The following is a 26776-nucleotide window of genomic DNA, read 5'->3' on the forward strand; positions in this document are numbered from 1 at the left end:
ATGATCACAAATGTAACTGTAAATAATACATTCTGGTTTTATGTTGATGGTTTTGAAATGCATCCAGAGATATTAGGCGTAAAAAATAATTGTTTGTTTCCACTTACCTTACAGACCCTATGTTTTCCTCTCGACCCTACACTTTTTTGCAGTATGGAGGATTTTTTCGTAATTTAAAAAAACAAACAAACCATTTTTGAGTAAACTTGTTAAAATTGTTCCTACAAAAGTGATAACCTGATATAGGTCGGTTTTGGTACAGAATTCCGGTTCTTCTTTTTTTGGCCTTCAGTAACGAAATAGTGGTTGTTATACAAGTTCGAATATATGCGCTGCAGAGGCGTTTTATAGTTCATCTTCGTTCATTATTTATTGTTATTTATGCATTAAGCTTTAATTGTTCCAGTACGTGATTACAGTGCTGATAATTAAGGCTTTAATGCAATTACGCAATTCGATTTATGGTACATGCGTTTATCTTTAATTATATTAAACAATATTGCATTCCATTTTTTCTCTATATTGGTTAAACATCAACGTAATTTTGTTAGTTTGTCACTGGTATGGTATCTTTGAGCCAGAGTCTCAAAACTTTACAGGTATGTTAACCAGCATTGACTTCAAACGAATTGACATTTAACGAATTGACTTAAGTTAAGAAAAATCTTCAGATGTTTCATGAAATGGCCATTGGGGCTTGTGTTTTGGTTTTCCAAAAAGTGCAAACGAACATTAATGCCGTCTGCTCAAAATCCATAGAGCATGACATTTGTCACATGCTTCTCTAGAAGTGTATTTACCATAGTGATGAAACTTTACCGAACTGTTCAGCGGCGTGTGAAGTTGTGCACCTGTTGGTTGAGTGTGCGTCTTTAAGTGCAGAGTTATGGCCCTTAAATGAGTGAAAATGTGGCATAAAGAGCATGCAATCTTGTGTTACGCATATCCCACAAACGTATGGGGGCCAGAGTGGTGAAACCTTTATGGCCTCTTTGAAATTTGCATAAAGCATTTCGTCACCTATTTCTCAATAAGTATATGAGCAAGTGTCATGCAACTTTAGAGGAATTTTATATCTGGGGTTGTGTTAGTTAATGTGCTTAGACAAGTTATGGCCCTTTTTCTAAGGGTTTCAGTTTATGTAACATTACATAGATTGCACTTCGAGTTTTGCTGACTTGTTTTAAATACAATGAACGTTTTTAATACATAATTATATATGATTAATTACGATTACTTTAAATTAAATTTTAGATGGTGTGGTCGCGTATTGAACCATCTCCAGTGCATTGAAGGATGTTGTTCTTTTGGTTATTGGGTTTGCCTGGTTTTCTTCGGCCATATCCGCGTTATCATTAATGACACGTTAATATATTGTATTTATGCGAAATGAAAACTGTTTAAGGCACCAATGCAATGAGCTATAACAACTCTTTGAAGTATATTCATTTAAGCCGTATTGTTTTTATTTTACAATGAATTTTAATAATGTTGTGTCAAATATAAGGTGGACAGATTGGTGATTTATACGTTTGTTGTCTGACACATTGATTGCATAGGCTGAGCACGAAAGTGCGATTAAAGGAGACATTTAGAATCATGAATGTAAATTTTATCTTATTCCATTGTGCCTTATATTGATTATCAAATGCAATCATGCAATCGAAACCACAGAGACAAGCCTAGCAGTTAAACTAATATTGTTAACTTTTTAAAAAATCCTAACCGAACAGACTATCAGCAAAGCACACACACACGCGCGCAAACACACTAACATAGCGTTTATCAATGAGTGCTGCAGGAATGGCAGTTCTGAATTCATCTTCTTTGTATTTTGCTATGTAATATTTCGCATTTGAAAAATGTCTGCCGTTTCAGATTTCTTAGTATTGTCTTTGTATTAATAATGGCTTAAATACAGACCTCAACATTCCTACAAACCTTAAAAACCTTAAGCATCTTAATAATTAGTTCATACAAAGGATCGTGCTGCATCACGGTTACAGTAAGAGACATGAACTCGTGTGCATTTCAAACGATGATTAACAACACAATTACAACCAAAATCAAAAATGCTCATAAATTAATTACTTCCAAATAAATCGTGCTCTAGTGAGCGCTGTGAAGGCGCCATGCACATTTGCAAAGCCAACAGTTGAATTGTAGGAGGATCAAGAGCCTATTGGATTACGAATTGATGAAAATTTTGACAAACGGTCGGTTCTCTCGATCTTCTACCTACTCTCTAATGTGGTGTCGAGTTTCCCAGGACCGTGTGAGCGACGGACCGAGCTGTGCTGATTGTCCACACGATTACAGGCTTCCCGATCTCGCGACTTATTAATTTATTGCGATAACTTACGGTTTAGAAATTATTGGGGCTCGGGTTTCCTATTCTGTCGTGATATATTACAAATAGACTATGGTGGAAATATTTACGAGAGCAATTGAAGAGAAATAACTCCAATAGAATGGAAAACGCTATGTAAATTGAAAATTTATTATCGTCACGACGGCTCAGGGCTGGTCAGTAATTCTTCAAAGGCTGAATGAAATTATCTTTTGTGGTTAATTTATGGACTCGCATAAATGCAATTTGAATAATTAAAACTATTTTGCGCTGTTACGAGTAAGATGAAAATGATCTAAATGGATAATTAAAAGGATAATATAATAAAACATTTCTGGCATAATACCAAAATTTGATTGTTTAGACCGTTTTGATTTAAATATTTTGGTTTAGTGTTTATGTAACTTATATTTAGTCACACTATCACCGTGAGTTAACCACACGTCAACTGCATTTCATTGAATTTCTATCCATCACTTAAAACTTACCGATATCCTCAAAATTTATGTTGTGGTTTTCCTCCAATGCTGTAAGCGATCTGTTTGAAGTCTTACTTCTTTCTCAACTCTATAAATATGAACAGCAACTGTCTGATGTCGTTCATTATTAACTTTCAGTGTGAAATTAAGTGAAATAATATCGTCCCTAGTCATTTTTCATTCCAGAATGCTCTCAAAACGACGTTCATTTGCTTCTTACTACAACAAATATTGACGACATCTATTATTAAACATTGTTTTAAATGACATAATTGCCATTATTATCACCGCGAACCGTATAATGCTTCAGTATTAAGCTTTAATTAACTATCTCTAAATTTCTTTTAACGGGTAACCAAGTCTAATCGCCGGAGTAAATCGAAGAAAATATGAGAAATAAATGGCCCTGCATGTGCGTGGCCTGTAATTTCTGTCAGATCAGGAATTGTAGATAAACCAACACACGATCGTTTTTCCGTCCATTAAACCATTACAGGAAGAATGGGACAATAATTGCAGGCATTTAGGGTTACACCATACTTCTTCTCTGAAACAGTTTGACAGTATGGATAAATTATACAAAAGAACGAGGCATCGAAAATCAGTTCAGCTTCTTCATGTTTGTTTTTACGACGTTTAGTACGCATGCTTTGTAACTGTAAATGATTCCCCCAGTTTATCCTGCTGTCAACATCCGCCAGTCTGTGTGGTTTGCTCCATCAGGACTACTGTCAAATGTTCCCGCTCGATCCCAGGCAGCGATCGACCTAGACCCGCTTGTCAACGCCCGCCGACATCCATCCGCACGCCGTATTAACAGGTCTTTAACAAATTACACGTGCTACGTTCAATCAGAAAAAGTAATTATTCTTGGAAAGTTCATCACTTGAAATACTTTCCTTTTGTTTTCATTTTCATGGTGTTGACACGTGTCGTTTCAGGCTCCCACATACGTGATAGTATGATAAGTAATATTTCCCTGAGTCTCGAACCAAGTCATTATTAAAACGCAATTTGTTTAAGTGCCTGTTCATTGTTATGTGCAGATACTTGACCTAAACTAATTATATATATTTTTAATAAACATTTTTAAGTACACATATGGCCCGGCAGGCACGTGTTCAGAGCAAAACCCCTAAGAATACTCGAGTATGCGTAACATTTAATGCTACCTATTCACCCCATCTTTTGTTTTTGACATAAGAAATGTTTTTAGACCTGTTTGTTTGACAGTGACACTGATTATGTAATTTTGTCTCCCATCTCATGTAATAGACCTACACCAATTTAGATAATTGATAGCACAAGGCATAACGTATCCTCAACTTTCTCATTCCTTTTTGCATATTTTAGCATTATGGCGCCAAGAATTATGCCATTGTTCTGCGCTTGCCTAGATTCTGTTCTGTGTCTGTAGCCATTGCAGGGAACCATTGCTTCTTTTCAGAGTTGCTTCCGGTACATCTCATCTATTTCATTCTGACTCCAACTTGACTTTTTGCGTATTGCTGGAATATGTTTCCAATTGCAGAGCCACATATATTACGTCGACTCAAAATTTGACAGCTTGAACATTCCATTCGTTGGAGGTTTTGTTTAGTTAGCATTTGTAATTTAGTAGCAGAGGCATTTATAACGTCTTGCCAGAAGTTACAAAAATTATTATTGTTGTTTCAAGAGATTGTCTGTATCGTTCGACGGTTTCGTAAAAGAGCGAACGCAACTTTTTTAGCCCGTCTGTTTGTTTGACGAAAATTAATTATAAGTATTGTCATAGGCTTGGTGTCGTCGCCGTCGTCGTAGTGCAAAGACCTTTAACATTGGCCATAACTGAAACCCCGTTCAAGATATTCAAATTAAACGCGGTGCACATGTTGTCAGAGACAATTCATACATGTTAAGCAAGGTCCTTAACTATTATTCTTGATTGAAAAAAAGAAAAGGAAAAAATACGAACAAGCTTTGGCATTCGTCTTGCAGCGCATTTGTTCTTTTATAAATTTAACATGTAGCCCAAGAACACTTATTTAATTTAGAACTAAGTCAATACTATTTAAAACTTCTTTAACATAGATAAAAATCACTTGTCTGTTCAATCTTTTGTTGCGATTATGTCGTTTTCAGTGAAGTGTGCGTATCAAGTAGCAGATTGAGCCTTCGTTAGTTTACCATCAATACGGTCTCCATCTTGAGGCCTCTCGAATGTCTCCTGCCCCAGAATGTGCCTTTGTTGATCTTGTTTGATGCCGACGACAAATGAGCAGTAATCCTCTTCAATTTGCAATCTTGTCATTGAAAGCGCACTCTTCCTTACTCAAGACAACGAGTAACACAATGGCCTTTCTCTTTTATCACGGCTCGACAAGAGGGGCTGTAAATGGAAGTCCATTACTTTACAAGAGGGTTGTCAGTTTTGATGCCTTGTAAAGACATCATAATAAATCCCATTATGGCTTAGTCAAGTCGAGAATGACAGCATAGTACACCATGTTTTCATGAAAAAGTTTTTTTCCTTCTTTTTGTTCGACCTGTCAAGATGTTGTCCGTTTTGCGGCACACCGTTCAACTTTTATCGTAAGAATACATGAGTTATTCCAAAAGCAAATGGATTCATTTATGGACTTACCTGTAGCCTTGACTGTGGGAGGCATTGGAAGCGATTTGTTCCGATGATTTGAGTGCAATGAATCCAATCATAAAACTTATGACACCCACTTCCAGCTCTCATAACCCATCTTTCATCCAATAAATCATTTAAACTCTGTACCATCTACATGCTTATGCCATTAACAAGCTACTGTGTGTTCATTTTACATTGGATCTGGCATGCGTTGTGGCGCATTTGCTCCTCGGGTGCCCATTAACGTAATTCTTAATCACTTAACAATTTATGTAGGGTATATTTTAGAAGTATATAAAATTGTAAGAGGTTTTACTGAGGAACTCCATGTTATCGTCTCTCAGACTTTCCCTCCTGGTGTTAAAGCAGCTTGAAAGCGTGCCTGGAATTATGTTGGATTCTGAAAACAGCGGGCAAGTACAACACTCGGGGTGGACCAACATTTGTTTCCACCGAAACGAGTTGATAGAACCAGCTCGATATATACCGTTTTCCTGGAAGGAAACTGTGGTCCGCGATAAGCCAATTCATAGAAAACAAAATGCTAAAGGTTTCTAGTGGTGAATTGTCAAGAATATAATGCTGCGTTCTGTAAAATACAACAACAGATAAAACAGCAAAAAAACGACAACAGGAGTTTGTTTGAAGTCGAACGTGAATGCATTTAAAAAGTTATTGTATTTATTGCGGAGAAAGGTGTTTACAGCCTCTTGGCAGTGCCATTGTTCATTGTATTTCTGATAAGATAATGCTAATTACACCTGACATTTACGCGATTTTCGAGGGAACGATACCTTGAATACAAGTAATTAACGGTAGTTTTAATACGGTGGGTTTGGTTCATTCCTTGACATTTCCTTTGTTCTATGCTGTACATTTTTCTTTTCTTACCTTTGCAACGACATATATTGCGTTCTATTTCCAAAGAAAGGCAATGCTTTCCTGTTCATTCTTTGTTCTTGTAAGAAAACCAATTTTATACTAAGAATTTAAGTATGTCTTCGCTCTACGTCCTCGTTGTTGCGATTTGGTCTGGATGCCTGAAATATTTATTAGGTAGGTCTAGTCCCTGTTGTTTTATTTAATTCATTAACATGCATGAGCCATGTTTTATTTGCTGTCGATACATCCAAGTTCTAAATGCAAATAGCGGTAGGTAATTCATTGTTGAAGCAGAACGAACACCGGATGAGCAGTCGCCATGATCGTGCGTGTGATATATTAGAAGAACCGAATATTAACAAGATTATTAGGGTTAATTTATTGGAATTGAATTGAAATGAGTAGAATTTATTATACAGGTGAGAGTTCCTGAGGTGTATTTATGATGATATTTCTCCTAATTGGGACCGACCTCAAAGAGACGCGTCTTTGTTCGGTGGTCTGTAAAATACCGGTATATAACGTTCGCTGTCCGGCTCCTGCATAATAATGTCAGCTTTTTCGTGATCTATTGCTCCCGCCTCGCGGTGACATTCAAACAAGCTTTAATTTCCATCTGTAGATGGTTATAATTTAATTGTTCATTACATCGTTGTTTTATGTAGAGCTTTTCTAATGTAAGTATGTTTCCTCGTAATAAACAATTGTTGCACAAGACAAATTGAATTTTCCGTGTCAGTTTATGCTTTTTGTTTTGAAATAACGTTGTATACTATATATATCCCTGCTGCTGACACTCAAAAAAATAGAATATTTGTTTTGAAAATTATTTACGTCAACAGAAAATTAAGTTAAACAGAAGAAATATGTGCGATATATTTTGCTGTGCTTAGCGAGTAGAGATAAAGAAAATGATTGAATTCTCCTGGTTCAGTTTGCCATCGCTAATTATTGCCCAAATTCCAAATCCGTACAGACAGTGAACGTTTCCGCACAGGAAATGATTTTTATGCAGCTGATGATAAAAGCAAATTGTTTCAAGCGACAGTAATAAAGGAAGAACTTAGAATCCCGCTATATTATGGAATCATGGATCTATATATGGAATCATGGAATCGTGGAATTTACCAACGGGATCTCGGTGAACTTGTCACGAAGCTTGTGCATGTTGCTTGGTCTGTGAATGTCTTACATATCTATGTTTTCCCGCGGGGTCCTTATTTATGTTGTTTGGCAACTTTATAATTGACATAAAAAACAACGTTCTGATAATTATAAAAAGTAACTTTACATTAAAAACAGTTGCGAGACAAGAATCTTGAACTCATCAGTCATAGACCAGTGTCAGCCATATACCTTACATAGGGCATGCCACGAAGCCCTGACGACAGTTGGAAACAATAACTCATCTCAATCTTTAATATTTACATTCATCCATTTTAGACATTTAGTGGCCTTTACTCATTATCTGACTCAGACTTGATTGTATTTTCATCTAACGTCTATATGATTTTAACCTGATGTGGTTTGTCAAAACCCTACCATGGGAGTGAAAACACATAAATGTCCTGTATTATAAAACGTTTATATGATGAATTGTTTCTTGAATCAGTAATGAAATACATTGGTGTTTAAACAGTTTATTATCTATCTATATAATATTTCACTTATGCTCAACAACTTGGAAAATCTTTATTGTATTACAAATTAACAAATACGAAACTACCAGGATAAGCCAAGCCTAAAAATCCTACGGTCTTTACGAGTGTGTTAAGTAAGTCCAAGAACAAATGCCAAAATGTGAAATTGACAAGACAATACGTTTTTAGAAATACATGTTGGGGTTACCGCTTTAAACTGTCAGCAAACCAGGTAAATAATACAATGACCGCACAGGGACAAGCCCATTAGCTAAAAATGTATTAATAACCCTGGCTAGAGACAAAAGGTTCAAGATCTGATAGGCACACGGCAAGAAACACACAACATTACTATACAACAACACAGATAACATGTTTATTATATATATATTTTAGAAATGGCTGGGTTACCGCAAGAGAACGGTCAGGCTAACTGGTATTCCACTATGGGTTAAAATTAGTACGGGCACTTGACCTGAACCGGGCACTTGTCCCAACATTTATCAACAGTGTTTGAATATGATTCAGGGGCCATGTAATACAAAGACGCGTCGATGAATATTAATGTAACAACTTCCTACCATCTTAAAATATCCATACATTTACTGTGATGTTTTAGTGGAACAGACGTTTAAAGGCAAAAAACAACAACTCAACCATTACAAGACAAGCATTGTATTTGGTTCATATTTAAATTGCCGATAAAAAGGTAACATCGGAGACCTGAATAACGGAGTGAACTTATAAAAAACTCAGAAACAAAAGACATAATAATCACCTTAATTATGCCCTGATTACCAAATACTGTTCTCATATTATTGTGCTCACGTTGCCCTTTAGTCACGACTGACACCGTTATGGAATGCTCGAGCATATTTTTGCGCATAAGAACGAACGACGCGAGCGATCCCCATTATTGTCAACAATAAACCTCTTCATTGACTCGCCGTTTCTGTATGACATTGATATATGAAAAGTAATTTATTTACCTTCTTTGGCAATTATGACATTAACGATTCGCCATAACTTTTGTGGTAAATCCCTTTTAAAACCACGAAACTTATATCTTACCAAACACTTATGATGTCAACACAAAAAACTAGAACTATCCAGAACAGGACATGAACATTTATAATATATACTTGCAGTCAGATTCGTCTGTAGACGTTATATTGAGGCTACCGCGTTGGCTTGGCCTACGTATAAGAGAGCCCATCCTCTCATTAATCCCATCACACACACACGCACACGCACACCCACACGCACACACACACACACACACGTTATATAAACAAAGGTCCAACGGCGACTCGCATGGAAGACAAAAACAACATAAGCAAAACTTCCAAGAATAGAGTGCAGATTCACAGGGTAGGACCTGCAATTGCTGGTATTGATATCTTGGAACAGCCAAATGAAAACTGGGGCGTTAGAGGCCGATAAGATGTAGATTTATACATACAGATGTATATTATTGATACAACCGAAACTGATAAGTACACACGAATTGTCCAAGTGAAAACTATATGTCAATATGGTATGGGAAATATGCATACAATACACCATTAAAATCAACAATTAGCTAACAGTTCCATTTGGTATGCTCCTAACCCATACTTCGTTTGGAGCCCCTATCGTCAAGCCATCGGTCTGCCCCATGTATATGACAAAATTCAGGTTTTATAAGCCTATATCTTTGTTGGAAATATGTTGGTTTCATGTTAAAACATTTCTGCCATTTTCATTAGTGTTGATATGAGTTTCAGTCGAACAATGCACAAGATGGTTCCTGCCTAAGGTTCTCCACTGACCATAACTTATATGGCCATATTGTCCGGGGGAGGGGGGCATTAAACTAAACCTAGCTGTTGCCTTTCAGCCATGTCCCTTTAGTGTTATTTTAATTAGATGGTGTGAGTCCGCACAGACCATGTATGGGAGCTTTCAAACACAACTAAATTGCACTGTTTTAGCGCTAATGACATTAGAAAACAATCAGACGAATATGTATCCGTTATAATTACTGCAGTTAAGTGTTTCAGTTATGTATGTATTGTGTCATACGTTATACTAAAACCCTGTGGGACTCCACTCATTTAGTAATTGCTTTTCTGGCTTACCTTAAATTTCTAAGCAATATTTTGTTCGTTAATGCACATAATTCTTTTCCATTTATGCGCTGGTGACAATACATTGCAATGTAAGTATTGCATACCAACCATCTTACTACTTGGTGTATGTCTTACAATTGATCAAACTTGCTAGCGTCTGTACTAGACTTTGGTACCATAGACTGTACTATACCTTGGTACCGTAGCCTCTTTACTATACTTGGGTACCGTAGCCACTGTAATATACCTTGGTATCGTAGCCTTTGTACTAGACCTTGATACCGTAGGCCCTGTATTAGACTTTGGTATCGTAGCCTCTGTTATATACCTGGGTACCGTAGTCTCTGTACTAGACTTTGATACCGTAGGCCCTGTATTAGACTTTGGTATCGTAGCCTCTGTTTATACCTGGGTACCGTAGCCTTTGTACTAGACTTTGATACCGTAGGCCGTGTATTAGACTTTGGTATCGTAGCATCTGTTATATACCTGGGTACCGTAGTCTCTGTACTAGAGCTGCTCTGGGTACCGTAGCCTCTATTATAAACCTGGGTACCGTAGCCTCTATTATATACCTGGGTAAGTCTCTGTACTAGACCTGCCCTGGGTACCGTAGCCTCTATTATATACCTGGGTACCGTAGCATCTGTACTGGTACCCAGGTCAAGTGCAGAGGTAGGCTTCGTTACCCAGTTTCATATTTAGTGCAGAGGCTACGCTTCCCAGGTTTTGAACAAAAGCTACGGTACCCAGTTTAGTGCAGGGCCTACGGTTCCCAGTAGAATACAGCGGCTACGGTACCAAGTTCTAGTGCTGAGGCTACGGTAACCAGATTTTGAACAGAGGCTACGGGACCCAGGTCTAGAACAGAGGCTACGGTACCCAGGTCAAATTTAGAAACTAAAGTATTAAGGTCCAGAACATAAGCTGCGGTACCCATGCCTAGCGAGAGGCTACGGGATACCGGTCTAGAACAGAGGCTACAGGACCAAGGTCAAGTTTACGACACCAAGACTGTAGGGAAAGATAAAGGGACAAACATGAACAATGCAGGCCTAGAACCTAACAATTTCACTCAATGTGACCGGAGTATTGTTAATATATGTCATATATAAATGCATGCTGGTAGTGAAATTCAAATGTCCCACACATCAGTAAAATAGTCATGTAAAAGTTGAAAGTTTCTAGTATAATATTGACATTTTAGAAAGTGATTCGGATGCTATTTTCGTTGTCGATGACAATACGTCAGTAATGGTAAGAATATTTAATATGTGTGACATCTTGTTGAAGTTCGATATTGGGTCTTGATGGTCACAAGGTTAACTTCATGTACTAGTATTAGAAAGAAAACTGTGTACACCATAGATTCTACATTTTCATCCCTTTCATTCATTTTGAAACTTGGTCAGAATGTTTGTTTCCATGAACAGTAGTTTTAGTTCCATGTTCGGTCAAAAAGTAGGTCACGGCAAAAATGAAAAGCCTTGCTGGCATAATACAGGCCAGGCTAGTTTGAAGGTTTATTTTTGTAAGCCATAGTACATATGAGTGATATAGATCGTTCTTGGGGCCATTATATATAATATGTATGGATTTGGTAAACTTTACTTTTACAAAATAATGAGCTAGAACATTTGAGGAAACAATGATAGTTGCTCAAAAAGATATAAAGTAATGCAATATTCTAATTCAATGTAGCGTTTTCTGTTGTGGTAAGCATAGTATGCAGCGGAAACGTTATACCTGTTCTATGTATGTTTGAGAGACGCCAAGACCTGCACCTTCTTCCTGAATTAAATCATGGCTTATCTTCGCAGACAATAACATACAGGTGTGTATTGCCTTATTGATGTTGGTGTACCGTGTAATCACCTAATTGTCCGTTGTTTTATCTTGGCTTATTATCCATAATCATAAGTCTCCAATAAATGAAAACATCCTGGTAGCTGTACACTCCGAGAGAACCTCAATGCAATTTACCAGCAGGCTCGTTTAAGCTAGTGTTATTTAAGGAATGAATTATATTCACACCAAAAGTTCATTATTTATTTTTTAAATCGTTAAAAATACTATTTCATTTCAAAAAATAATTCAGTAATTCTTTCTCACCTATTCTGTAAATAGAACGACCCGACCGTAACCGGAAATAGTTTGTCATATGACTTCATAACAACGCGGGAAAAAATTAACAACTTCATAGTTGGTTTTTAACGTAAAATTGAAACACTAGTGGCAATAATATTATAACAAATCATAAATTAACACTTTTCAAACATGTTGATATAAGTTTTTTCGTGGCCTGCTTACACAATGAAAACAATAACAAGATAAATGTTTGTATATTTATACGCGATCCGAGCATATCCGAATATGTTGCGTTCATCGGATGGTAATCGCAATTGCCGAAAGGCCGTTAATTTAAGGAATGGATGTTGATGTGTTAATATTCAGATGATGAAGAGGCGGATGAAGACGTCGTCTGTTATGATTTTTGTGGATTCAAAATGTCCGTTTGTTGTTACTATTTGAAAATAAACGAAGTAAAAACACGGTGATTGTCAAGACATGCAATGGCACACGTTGACAAAGGCTAATCATAAATGTAGTGATTTCAATTTAAGAAATTCAATGAACGCAGTTTCAAAGATATTGAATACAAATTGACGTAACCCAGTATGACGGAGTCCTTATTCTTGTGCGACCATGTTGGAAAGAAAGGTATCGAAACATGTATCGTGTTGCCCACTTCAAAAACAATCTAACACAATTAAAACGACTGTTTATCAATGGCAAAACAAAATTCGTCAGACAGATAAGTTAATTGAGCATGGAAGTAAGCTTTAAAGGTGACTGAAGGTCGTTGAGAATAGCTGTGTATGACAGGGCGATTGTACTCCGATGATTGCCTGATGTCTGTGGGACGAACAGTCCTGATTTATGGCTGCACTTCTATGCAGCCTTTGGTTCTTTCATTTGATAGAAAAATGCTTTCATGTTTTTATTTTCAAAATGGAATTGAAGTATTTACGTGTGTGGGGTTTTCGAGCAATGACGACTAAAGTTATAACAAAATATTACCTGCTTTCCACGAGCGAAATGTCTGGAGTTTTTATGATAGTCTCTCCTGCACTAATGATCTTCCATTTAATAATATGATAATAAACATAATTTTCATTTCAATTAATACGACGCATATATTTTGAAATTTTATTTTATTCTAAAAAATTGTGACGATATATGTATGCGTATTGTCCTATGATCTAACATGATTTTTTTTATTGTTTTGCTGTTTAGGGCGTTTTTTTCGTTCAGTTTCTGTTGAGTTAAAAGTACATGAAAACAACATCAAAGACCCAAAATGTACTAAATACCTCCCTTTTTACTTGCCAAATATTATCTTATGTAACTTTCACTTAAGATAAATCACCTGTAAGTCGTGACTTATGACCATGCAATGTTGTAATGCAGGAAAATAAATAACAAAATATCCTGAATTGATGGCCGCTTGAATCTGAAATTCGAATTATTCGTCAAAGCAAATATTTGAATTGGCGGGAAATGACGGATTGCCGTGCAATTTGTTTAATCTATTTGTTTTCGATTATTGCAATTTGTAATTCGCATTTTTTCGTCCGATCTCAGTGAGTCACTGGTGTTCAAAGCGTTTAAAACAATGCATTTTGTATTAATCTTTGATGAAATACTTCAAGCATTATTTCACCTGTTTCATGTTAGTCACCCAAAGTGTCTGTCTGTTGGATCTAGAAAATTCAATAAATTATTTAGAATTACAAAATAATGAGGAGAAGAACTAAAAAATAGTTTGAACATTTTTGTATCGTCTTTGATTCTCCAATACCAAGGTATTTTAATATATTCTGTTTTAATTGCATTGTCGATTTTGCATATAAAAAATGTATTTCTATCTTGTTGTGCCCGTTCAAATCGTTCAAACAGCGTTGATATGGCGTGGTCATTATATTTTGTATTGTTTACTTTATATCAACGTTTTTGGTTGAGTTATGTTATTTGTTATTGGGAATTTATTCTAAAAAACAACAACAATATGATAAGTCCTCAATTTGATTGCTTGTTCAACTTTTCCTCACCAACTGGTCGCTCGAGTAGGTGTATACTCTGGGTTTGTAATCACCTTCTGTTAGTGACCACATCTATTCCGTATGCGTCAATTTGCTTACATTTATTTCGTCAATTTGCTTGCATTTATTTTTGTTACACTGTTATTTCTGCAAACATGTACATGATTATATATTAATAGTTTAATACATTAAGTACAACATTTATATCGAGAACATTTATTGAATGTTGACTCTAATTTGTTTCATGCCATGTATTTTTATTAAAAATCGCGATGCTGTTTTATTATGTGCAAGGCCTTTTTTGTCACTTGAGATATATTTCAAAATACTTCATGGAAATATCGGAATGATATCATAGTTCTGATTTTTTAACATGTGCTTATGTACACGATTGCTCAAATGCATTTCGAAAACTTGTTGTAATAAATACTCATCGACCGAAGATTCATGCCTATACATGAGAATGGATTCGCAACATGGCAAAAAATATTTGTGGTAAATGAAATTCTTTGAAATATTGAACAAAATAAAACACGAAATACAATGGTGTAATTTGAAGATGATCACTCATGTCAATTAATAAGAATATACTGATATTATTCACGAACTATATTGGTTATTCATTCAAGCTATGACCACAAATTAACAACCAATCATTAATTTCTCTCTACGTTTAAAAAAATCCAGTGTTCAACTATTTATATCACGTACCATTAATTACATTCGAAAATACTGACTGCAAAACCTTTGACAGAATATTCCTTTCCTCATAACTCGTAAATTCATATATTTATTATTAAAATCCTCGACCCTATCATGGCTATAGAGGTAGAAAGTAGTTTCCGAGTCTGTTAGTGTTTTCCAAAATTATGATTGACAGGTTATCTTGAAAACTAGTTAGCAACTGCATGCGATGATCGCTATCCAGACTTAACAGATCTTTATGAAATTTTGCACGATAACTATCTTCTAAATACTGCTGTACTCACTGTTTATTGATTGTATCTTTTACAATTTGTTAAGTTTGCTGTGTACAGCTTAAGGCTATATAGCCGAGAAAATTAGTAAATAATTTATGCGTTTTTGCTGTGTTCTGAAAATACGTTTATTGCTGTGTTCTTAAAATATAATGATTCTAAGAGCATCATTTCGTTACGTTGAAAAACCTTTCGAAGCCATGGTCACCGTATATATATGGTGAAATATTTTTAGGATGTATGGTATTCGATGTAACATGGTTTTACCATGCACATTTACAGGCATAGATTTTGAAAATGGTTTTGAACTATGTACAAATATATTTCTAGGAAACATTTCATCTAAGTTTGACCAACTATCGTTTTAAGTTTGCAAGGTTAATGTGAAGAAAGACAGTGTGTCTGATCGAATTTGTCACCAAGTAATTTGTCATGGATTCACCAGTCCGGCAAACAGCATACACAAGTAAATCACCATGCTTATCAACTCGTGTGGACTTCCCACGAAATCACCTTGATGCTATGCCCTTTATGTTTTCATGGATATTTGTTTCAAAATTCTTGGTTTCATGTTAACAATTTGCGTTAGTCTTATTTAACCTCAAACAATTGCTCGGGTTCGGAGGGACCGTTGAATCCAAGGAGTCATATTTCCGAGTTATGTGGAACAATTTCAATCTCTATGGGGATTGAGATATAAGTAAAGAACATATATGACTGCTCTCTTGCAACTCATCTTAGTGAAACTGCCACCCATATATAAGGGTAGACCAACATTGAAAGCGTTTTTAACCATTGTTAAATGTGAGGTTAACGTTTCTAAGTATTTTCGTTAATTCATCTTTGTTTTAAGGACCTGAAATACTAATTACAGACGCTCTACTTGACGAATACTTCATTGACCTTCCTGTACCCGACCATACTATTAGGCAGTGCCTGTATTCATGGTCAAGCCATTTCCATTATTATACAATTCAGTAGAAGACGGGACTCAAGTTTTAACAAATGTTTTATTTTACTTTCATAAAAATAAATACATGAAACAAGAAAGAATACTGACATAAATGCAGACACATTTTGAGATAAATCTTAACAAACATCGGCACAAACAACAATATACATCCTTAATTTTTGCCTGTCGTGGTGTTCGTAAAAACACTCCAGATATTAATGCTGTTGGTGTAGATCTGCGTGTTAAAATATGAAAACATAAACGTCCGACATTCATTGCCTTCAGGTTCGGCAATATGGAATGTCTATCGACCATTAAAACATGATATTTAACATAATTGTATGGGGCTAACACAGACACAACACTTTATCTAGACGTATTACACTCACAATATTGAAATGGCACATAGAACAATTATATAGGTGAGTCTTAAAGATCCAAATTTCTTACAAAGTCTGGCTGTTTAATGGAGATCCTTTTTGGCAAAAACATTTCTTCGAAAGTGTAACTTATTGAGACCTGCATTTCGTTTTATCCTAACCGTCATCGTTTACAATAATGTACACTTCTTTATAAGCTTGGTATGTTAATGTTATGAATAAAACCTCAATTTCCACAATTTAAGTCTCTTATATTTCGATTAAAATAATATTTTATTTCACAGTTTATGTGAGAGTTAGCGTAGGCATTGATTAATTCTGTACAAATGCTCGAGCGGCATGCGTATTCGTTGTATTTATAACTATTTAATTATTTATTTCTTGTATAAACGCATTAATCAAGTTTCACAATTTATTTCATTAAAAATCAAGAAATTAAAAGCTTAAACAATTAGTTACAACAGCAAAGTATGTCTTATTATCATGAATTCTTATTTATATTTATATGACATGTTGTAGTAAGTGGCATTAAAGACAATAATTAATGTAACAGTTTTTGTCGATTATATAATAACCGCCGTCCAAAGTGTTCTTTTTGAAGAGACAAAAGAAAGTATATGTAAGCACTTTTTGATAGGCAAAGTAACGAGAATTTTATTAGAATTAATTAAGTATATTTCATAGCGTCTTATGTTCATAATTCATTCGTTTATCAGGATTGGGGAAATGGACGTGCAGATAAGATGACAATTTATCACCACATATTTCATCTAGCTAAACGAAAAATGTACAGCCTCACGCCTATAACATTTCCTGGCAGTATATTCTGAGACCTAAACATCTGTGCATTAATACAAACATTCAACAGTTTGATTGAGTTTGTCAAATGCTTAAACTCATATAAATTACACTATTTTGATATTGTATACTTACAACATCGTTTCGTTAGTTTATTTGTCTTGGATAGTGGATGCCGTGCACGACGTTGTCATGTTATGATATATCCAGCACGGAAACACTTCAAACACACACACTAGACTTCAAGTACCGTCAATTAAAAACAAATCAACGGTTCCAGCACTTTTTGACATTTGATTAAAAAATCACATAAATTTTATGATATAAATAAGTTCACCAAACCCAGGTGTCTATCAGCCAACATCGCCGAGCGTCAGCATATAAGCACCCCTTAGGTTAAAGCTATAACGTTGTCACAGTTTATCTAAACTTTTTGGATTTGTGAGGAGTTCTCTAAGTACGCGCCAGCACTGCTTGGCGGCGTTGTCCATGGCGGTGCTGGACTTGCCTTTGAAGAGGTCTACGTTAGGTAGAAAGTAGTGTGGGCAGCGGCGGTTCTGCAGGCAGGATATGAGCTGCAGCAGGATACCGTTGATGCGGTCACCGAGTCCCGTGTCGTCCCACTCCATCTCCCGGGGGTGCTTTTCGCATTCGTACAGCATCAGAGTTTTAAGATGATAAGCCATGATCGGCTGACCAGGAACGTCGAAGTGTCGGTCCCTTAGCGCCTTTAATATGCTTAAACATTTTCGGCGGCAACCACCGTATAGAAGGCGGTCTTCCGCGTACTTGAACGACATCGACCATGCGTCACCCTCGGCAGCACTCTGTTTGTCTTTCATGTAAATACTCTCTCTGGAAAGTAGGTCAAAACCCTCGGTTTTAACTTCCGCTACCAAGTTCGGGTTTGGCCATGGAACATGTGGCACCGGCCAGTGCGCGGCGCTACGGGACCAGATACCTCCACAACGGAATGCCGGAGTGATTTGCACCACATAACGTTCTTTGATTCTGAGTCGCACTTCTGTAGTGTCCGCAACCATCTTAACAACATCACGATAACTACATTTGTCCACAGCCTGTGCTACTAGAGTCTGAAACCGTGACCTAATTTTTCGCGCTGACAAGTAACCAGACGCGGTTATAAACTCTACCCATAAAGACATAGAACGTTTTCTACCGTCACTCAATTTTAACACAGCACAACCCGGTATTGTCCCGTCATCTACAAAATTGAAGACGCCCATTTGGTTAAGGTACAGTACCACCTCGAACTCTGTAGGGGAGATGACGTCCAGCCCCTCAAAGCGGCCGTTCACCTCATTGAGGCTGCTGATGAAGCGCGGTTCCTGTACTTCAACTTCCTTTAGAACATCCTGTACGACCTTGCACACCTCCCGGACGGTCTTGATGACCCCGGACTGTCGCGTCCCCACCCGCTCATTGTAGTATTTGTTGAGCTCGAACAACACCTTGGACTGTTGGGCTAACATGTCGGGGGAGCTACCGTCCAGTAGCATCTTCTAGAAACTGTACAGTCCCTCACGTCACTCTGACATAACATACAGAGGAAAATTGTTAAATACTTAGTCCTTAGTCCTTTAACTTGTTAATGCCACTGTGGTTTAAAGTTCAAGAGTTAAGTACTGTTTTCTTAATGTTCACTGTTGACTTATTGACCTACTTAATCTCACAATAGTTTTAAGTACAATTGTTTTTACGTTCCAACTTAAGTTTGCAGTCAAGTGTATCCAAAACTACTTCAAATTTCAATCCAAAATTCTTTTCGCTGCATGATAATGATACTGAGTAGTGAATCTGTCTGTTGTTTAGTATAAAACGAGCCAAAGGCCGTAAATCACCGATTGTGAGCATCAGCCAATGCACGTTGAGTTTCTTTCGATGCTAATTAGCCCGGAGCAGCTACTTCACTGTCATTGGCTGTGAATTAATTTACTGCGCGCCTGAAGTCCCGCCTCCTCATGTCTCAGCCACTCCTCCGGGAATATCGAAAAACAAGAAAATGTTGTTAATATGTGAACTAGGGCTGGATTGGGCTTGGATTTTCTGTCATTAAAAACATATCTGATATGAGATCCTCAGTAGCCTGGGGTCTCTTGTTGTTCCAGTGACATTATCTATATTTAGCCCCACGTGAGGACCCTGGGGGCGCGTGCACGCGAACACGAGAACGAGGCAACACGAGACTATCTTGACCATGGATTTTCACAGGAATCGGAATATAACATGACCTTTTCCGTGTATGTTATTTATATTTGGATTTGTAAATAAAATTAAAAGAATGTACAATTGTTTATTTCGTGTAAAATTTATTCGGTTAGACAAATGTAGTTGGACAGTTTAATTTATTAAATTGTAAAAATAAAGCAAGCGAAGCGAATGTTCGACATGCAATTAATTAAAAAATACTACTAAAGCTCTGAATTGTTCAGGGGATTATATATAGAAACCTTAAAAAATAGATAAAATTCCAAATGGAATTGATCATTGATATGTTTTACGAATATGGCTTAAATAAATTGAACCAGACAATATATATAATTACATACAGCGACTAGAATCTAATTAATATAATGTCTTCGATTGATTGGTGGTTGTTTACCACAGTTCGGAAGCATATTTTAAGATGTGATCTAGGCCAACAACAGTGTTGATTGAGAAACAATATGTTACATTATTGTATCACTGTCCCCATCTCTGGTCCGCCAGGTTGAATATACCGCAATATATTTGGAATATTGATAAATACAACGCTGAATGAATAATGTATTTATTTTAATGAATTTGTAATAACAACATCTGTTCATGTTAAATCGTAATCAGCAATAATACTTCATTTGATCGAAAGTAAGTAACGTGAAATAGAACAAATAAAACTTTGCGTGATTTCTATGATTCGATATTTATTCCCTGATAAGATGGTGTAACCTCTTTATTACGAGTATTTCTGATGTTGCGTTCATGTAGAAAGTGTATTAGTACTGTTATAAATACGTGTAGCTGCAACGACTTCAGAGAAAAATTATTTATCTAACTATTGGGTACGATCTATCTCGAGTATTTAATTAAAACAAAAAAGGAAATAAAATGATAAATATTATTTCAAAGTCAAATCGGAAATAAGAAGCGAATCTAGTTCTGCTATACTATATATATAAATAATTTTACCATTTGGTTTGATTAAATTATCTAACTTATTGTATATAGTGGTTTCTTACAGCACTGTTATAGAAGTATCTTGTTTACGTCACAAAATAATCTAACAAACTATTCCGTTTTAAATTTAATGTAAACGTCCAATATATTGGCGGTTCAACCAGTAAATACGGCACGTAAAACGCTGATCAATATGGAATTTACCAGTCGAATAGTTTGAAAAATAATTGTAATTATGTTCTGCTAAGATTAAACAATAATTAAACATGTAAATTGCCTTTTAATCACGAAATAAAACAAGAGCTTTGCAAGCCGATGACAATGCTCGTCCGTTAGTCAAGGAGAGCAAGTAAACATCTATTTTTGTCTGATAACATACAATAAAACAGTAAAATGACATTGATGGTCTTTAAGATCCGCGATCAGCTATGAGATAAGGCTTTGTTTTTAATTGTTGATTTTCATGACGACAAAAACGCCACTGTGGCTATTATGCATGAATATCTTGAGAAAAAAGGGTGCATTTTAATCAAAAACTTTCTTAACGACAGCTTATTTCAGATATTAAAAATAATACATTGTATGTCAAAAACTATACATGATGAAATCACAAAACATAATCTACACATATTAATGTTGTTTCAGTTTTTGTACGCAGACATATGTCATTGATAGGGGCGAAAACATGTTGGTTTGACATAGGCGTGTTTGGTCATTAAACAAAAATGAGTTCAACCATTATAAAAGTTATCATTCGTTTGGAGGTCTTTATAAAAATTAAACGTTCGCCTAGCTGCGCTTGGCTTGAACGTTTTAATTCCAAATGTTCTCTTTTTATAGTTTTGAGGATTACAATGTTTTATTTTGATTATGATAACATTAATTTATAAATTCGAACTGGAAGCTTTGTGCTTGGAACCTTAAAACAACAGCTCATTATTCTGCATAGCAAAACAGTAGTTGTAAAACATTCGATTTCTCTAACTGACTTTTAAGAGGCCATTTAATCCGCGGCACAGACGCTGGGGCGTGGTCGCCTTTTCTGATCGCCTTGAACAGCTGTTTACGCACACCGATACAAGGGGACAGATTAGGGGCCAATGGAAAAAAACATCGTATCTGGAGGAATACATGTGATTGCTTAAGTCACTTTAGCAAACGTTTCTGAGTTAACCAAAGAGACCATTCCGCGTGATTGGATCTGTAAATAAACGAGGGAATCGTCATTAGATTATGAGTTAATTACCATGAAAAATCGCCCTGACGCATGTCTGTTTTAAATTAAACTCTGAAAACAATCGATGGGTTTCACAAGTTTCGAAGAAAAGTCTGAAATTGCCCAACACTTTTAACGGTGATACTCGGGATCTCAGAGACTGGGTGTGAACAAACATTTTTGTTAAAGTCCTTGTACTTTTTAATCCAAGCATCGCTCATAAGGCTCTCTTCGAGTCTAAGACTCATGCTCTTTGAAACACAACACACTCGTGGTCGCTGATCCAAACCCCATTTACTGGACAGATGCATATGTAATCTAGGCATGTTATGCATTTGTTCTCATAAAATCAAATTAATCAACTGTGTTTTGCAAGTAGTTTCAACACTTGACAACTCGTTCTTGCATGCATTTTAACTGTATCGTGAAGGTTTTTGATGATAAATGACGTCATGACTCTAAATGGCGACCAGTCAGATGTAAAAAATAAAAAAGACTGTTTTAATCACGACCAATGTGTTGAACTTATAGAAAACCTCTGTCAAACCATAACGTTTTTCATAGAGATGCGAAAATGCGTTACAATGGCATGATTATTCAATGATAGCTCTATATATTTCGCAATGCAGTGGTGATCTTTTATTTAATTTTTGAGCAGTTAACAATATGTAGAATTTATTATCCAACTTGTTCATATAAGAATGTAAATAAATCTTAAGATCGTGTGAGCCGTTGAATCCCGTTAAATAATTAAATGAATGCTAATACAATTTATATATCGTAAATATAGAATGGCAAGCGAGGTTTTACCAAAATGTTAGTTTTAACGCAGTTAAGCCTGACTGACACTGAGCGGTGCTGTCTTCCGGTCAGTTGGCCACAATGAAAGCTGACCACTGGGGTCACATGAGATTAGTGGACGAACTGTGGCCACAAATCTGGTGCTGGTCATTTATCTCGTCAGTCTGGCTCCGGCCGACTTGCTGACCAGTATCGTCTCAAATGAATTCTCTTTTGCGGTCTCACCCTCAGCCTGCTAATCGCTAGAAAGGTTTTGGAGTTCAGAAAAGTCATCATTACCTAATGAATGCATATTTCTATTCGTTATTCATGTCTACTTTACAATATTTATTCATTAATTCAGTCGTTCATTTATTCGTTCATTCGCTCACTCGCTCGCTCATTCATTCATTCACTCACTCACTCACTCACTCACTCACTCACTCACTCACTCGCTCACTCATTACTCACTCGCTCAATACATAAATAAACAAAATATGTATTAAAGAACTTAATACTCACCTACTCACAATAAATAAATAAATAAATAAATAAAAAATAAATAGAAATAAATGAATTAATAAAATAAATGAATAAATACATACATAAAAAAATATATGTAAATGAATAAATAAATGCACATTAAAATTGATGGATACAATTTATGTATGAAATTGTGTGATTTAAGTCTGCTTTGAGAAATTTCCTCCCATTAACCATAGGCGTGTAAATGTAGCCTTTTGCTGTCTCGGATTTCGGCTGAACAGCTAGACACAACTTTAAAAGCCTATAATTATTGCAGATAATCATTTAATACTTATTGCGGATTGAATTTCCATAGGTTTTTAACTGAATTTCTGTGTTCATATGAAACCGGCAGATGTCGGCAGCGCATTTAGCTTGTAATAATAGAAGTTAAAAACGAATTCATCTTCGTATATGCGAATCTAAATTAATTTAGGGTTAGTTTATAAAAAAATAAACTAAACGTTAATTATACTTTTATAAATAAGATGACAGTAAGCTCTGAACTGATTTTTAGCTTTTGAATGCAACTGGTAATGCAAAAACACTTCTGTGAGTTCATATACACTGTACATTCGCATGCCAAGTTTGGTATGGCAGAAATTTATTGCGAAAAGTGTACAATTTCCTCATGAAAAGGTTGATATTTGATAATAAATTATAGCGTGGAACAATTAACATGTAATGTCCCTCTTTAAGACCGCGTATAATTTCAGCGCATGGTAAAAGTAACATGAACCCAGCCTTGTTCACTTTGGCACCTTCTGGCAGTAAATAACGACATGTTGGGTGGAAACTATAGAACCACACAGGAATTAACAGTGGGAGAAAGTAGAAAAATGGCTGAAATAATTGTTACTTAATATTTAGTATTGATCCGACCGTCTTTGGTATTAGAATGATGTTAAAAGCTTGAAAAATCGTTGTCTGAAACTGATAGCGCGACTGTTGGTCCTTGAGCATTGAGTCTTTGAATGAAGTATTTGGAGAAAATAGTACATGACACTTTATATATGATATTCTTCGCTTTTTTATAATCATTGATTTAATATTTCTAAAATTGGACGAATTCTATGCCCTCTTCTAGAATTTTGCCGCTTGCATGCAGCGCACATTTGTGCAGCTCAAATACTTTTTTTGATGCGGTATGTTTATATCAGAGAGGTGTTTAGTTTCGCATTAATCATATTAAGTGACACTTTCAGTGTAGATAGAAATCTGGACACCGGATAGCTAGAACACACCATAACAATATCACAACTGTTTCACTCCAGATTGCTTATTAGATTTCCATATATTGGCAAGGCTGGCATGACGTATTCATTTCCTACCGTAAATAGTTCTCATTATTTTACGATATATTAGTTACAGTATATTGTCGTAAAACGTCAATGTTTTGACGCTGCCATCGATGAGTCAGCTTGAGAAAATGGTTGCTGAAAGAAGAGGATTCCTGACATACTTTCTTATAAGATCAGTTTGCTTCGTCTCAAGTCATACGAACATGTTGAATCTCGTAGTCAGAAGCAGATTAGGAACGAATTATACCCAGTACTATACGACTATATTAGCTGAAGAAAACAAGTCCATGTATTGTCATGTACTTGGTGGCGTTGTCGGAATCGCTTTCGTCGTTAAACCGTTCAAGATATTCAAATGCAACTTCGTACACATGTTGCTAGAGTCAATATGCGCATGTATAGCATGGCCCATAACTTTGGTTTGAATAAGTGTCGATTTATGCTTCATTTTTGACTGAAAAGAAACAGACGAGCTATGGTGTTCGCCCCGTGGCGCTTGTGCTTACCGTAAACGGACATTTTCTTCTACACTTTGGTGCGATCACCTTGAACCAAAGTCACGATGGACACAAACTGACCATGATATTAATAGACTTCGAACGCATTGGCTCAAGTTTAAAACCGGCGTAAACGACGACATTTATAAAACAAAGGTTAACTTCAATTGTTATGACTTTAAACTAAAACCTATTGAGTGTTGTAGTTTCGGGTCATTAAGCTTCTTCTTTATGGTCTCATTAGTTGCTGGAGCCGCCGATCCCCGATCAGACGACAAGACGAAAAGAGAAGCAGACGACACACAAAGACGAATGCAGACTATCGATCACCATCATACATGCAGACGATCAATTCCGATCGATAAATTTTCGTTTTTTGCAGTGATTTCGTGACCTTCAATGGTGTTTGAGTTTTAAAAATGTATTGTTTTACATGACACGTTTGACACAAGGTGCATAATGATCGGTCATATTGATGTATACTTGACTGACAAGGGGCGGGATAGGTCCTCCCTCCATTATGAAATTAATTGAACACTGCACAGTGCCGCTAGAAATGCCTTTGTAATTCCTAAGTAATTTGCAATTTTAACTGGTAATTATCAAGGGCAAGGACATAACCTTCGTGAACGAGTACCTTCATGAAAAACTACCTTACTAAAATGTAAAACAGCAACGATATATATTCTCAATCCATCACTAGTTGTAACTATACAATGGTGGTGATAATGCCATGAAATACATAAGTAAGCACGGCTCATTCATCAGGAGCGATCCTGTGTACGGAATGTCATGACCTTGGATCCAATGGCCAGAGGCCGGGATGCAAGCAGATGTTGTGATAATGACTGGCCCCCGGACTTAACACAGGGACAAAGTGCCCCTTCACTTCAAATTTGTTACATTTTCCGCTCGCTTGAACCGCTCTAAAAGATACACGACTTGTCCTCTATCTTGACACAAGTTTTCTGTCATTTTTGGGATACCTTAAATTAGAACTGTTGACCTCCATTGTTTTAGCGTTCTCGTGGCTTTTTTGAGCTTGTTCTATTACGGAGGCTGAATTTTGCATGATAATTTATGTTCGCTTTACGTTATCGTTTTATGCGTCGCGACGGCTAATAAACAAACGTGTTGTTCTCCTATATCTTCTATGATAACAAAATAATTCGCTCTGTCACGTGGTTAAAACCAACAAGGCATGATGGGGTTTAAAGTGGCAGCCTGACAAAAGGTTGCCAAGTTGATTTCGTCACATCAACGACATTGCTGGGTCGTCCATCCATTAACAAAATCAAGACGACGCGCAGACGATTCAATGTCACGTAAGCCGGTCAAGGTCACATTAGCGGGTAAAAAAGAGTTTTCTAAACAACTTAGCATAAATGTTTACTACATTGAGACCATGAACAAAGTATGTACATGTTCCTTCATCCCCGCCATGGTCAGATTCGAAAGACTTGGCACATATGTTTTGCACCACTACCACCACCACCACCACCACCACCACCACCACTCTACACTTACTACACGAGTGTGACACATGAGCTAGTGATTGAATTTGTTTTAAGCACGACCGCCACAATTATGACTGGCAATACATCATGTTCTAGACAATTATTTGTGAAATGTTCATTCAGAACATGTTAATGCCCATAAATTCGAATAATCGTTATTTAAGGGGATTTTTACATAATAGTTAACCGTTAAAACTATGAACATAAACAACGCTCAATTTGGCGGCGTGGTTCATATGACGAACATTCTATTAATATGGTGAAATAATAATGTGACAGCCATCAGATTGAAATACACGGTTAAATATATTACCATAATGTCTGTACCCTTGGTGAATATGTTTACGGTATTATTTGAGACATCGACAAAATTTGATTTACAGCCTGGGTGGTCGTAAGAAATTAACACATTACAACCTATTAATATTCATTACTTAAGATAAGGCCTAAATGTGACAGGTATGCATATAA

The 26776-nt window shown here is 36.2% G+C and overlaps 2 protein-coding genes across 7 annotated transcripts in view; one reads left to right on the forward strand and one right to left on the reverse strand.

Annotated features, from left to right (window-relative positions):
* Nucleotides 1-26776, forward strand: part of LOC128227282 (neurobeachin-like) — a 144108-nt gene that overhangs the window by 71348 nt on the left and 45984 nt on the right. The gene's annotated exons all lie outside the window — the stretch shown is intronic.
* LOC128227301 (protein mab-21-like 2) lies at nt 16154-19140 on the reverse strand. The gene has a single exon (XM_052937704.1). It carries the CDS (start codon nt 18810-18812, stop codon nt 17706-17708), a length of 1107 nt encoding a protein of 368 aa, XP_052793664.1. The 5' UTR covers nt 18813-19140; the 3' UTR covers nt 16154-17705.

This window comes from Mya arenaria, chromosome 3 (genome assembly GCF_026914265.1).
Source record: "Mya arenaria isolate MELC-2E11 chromosome 3, ASM2691426v1".
Lineage (NCBI taxonomy): Eukaryota > Metazoa > Mollusca > Bivalvia > Myida > Myidae > Mya > Mya arenaria.

Excerpts from the sequence above, each read along its gene's own strand:
- LOC128227301 (XM_052937704.1), bottom strand. The coding sequence starts at position 18,812 with ATGCTACTGGACGGTAGCTCCCCCGACATGTTAGCCCAACAGTCCAAG.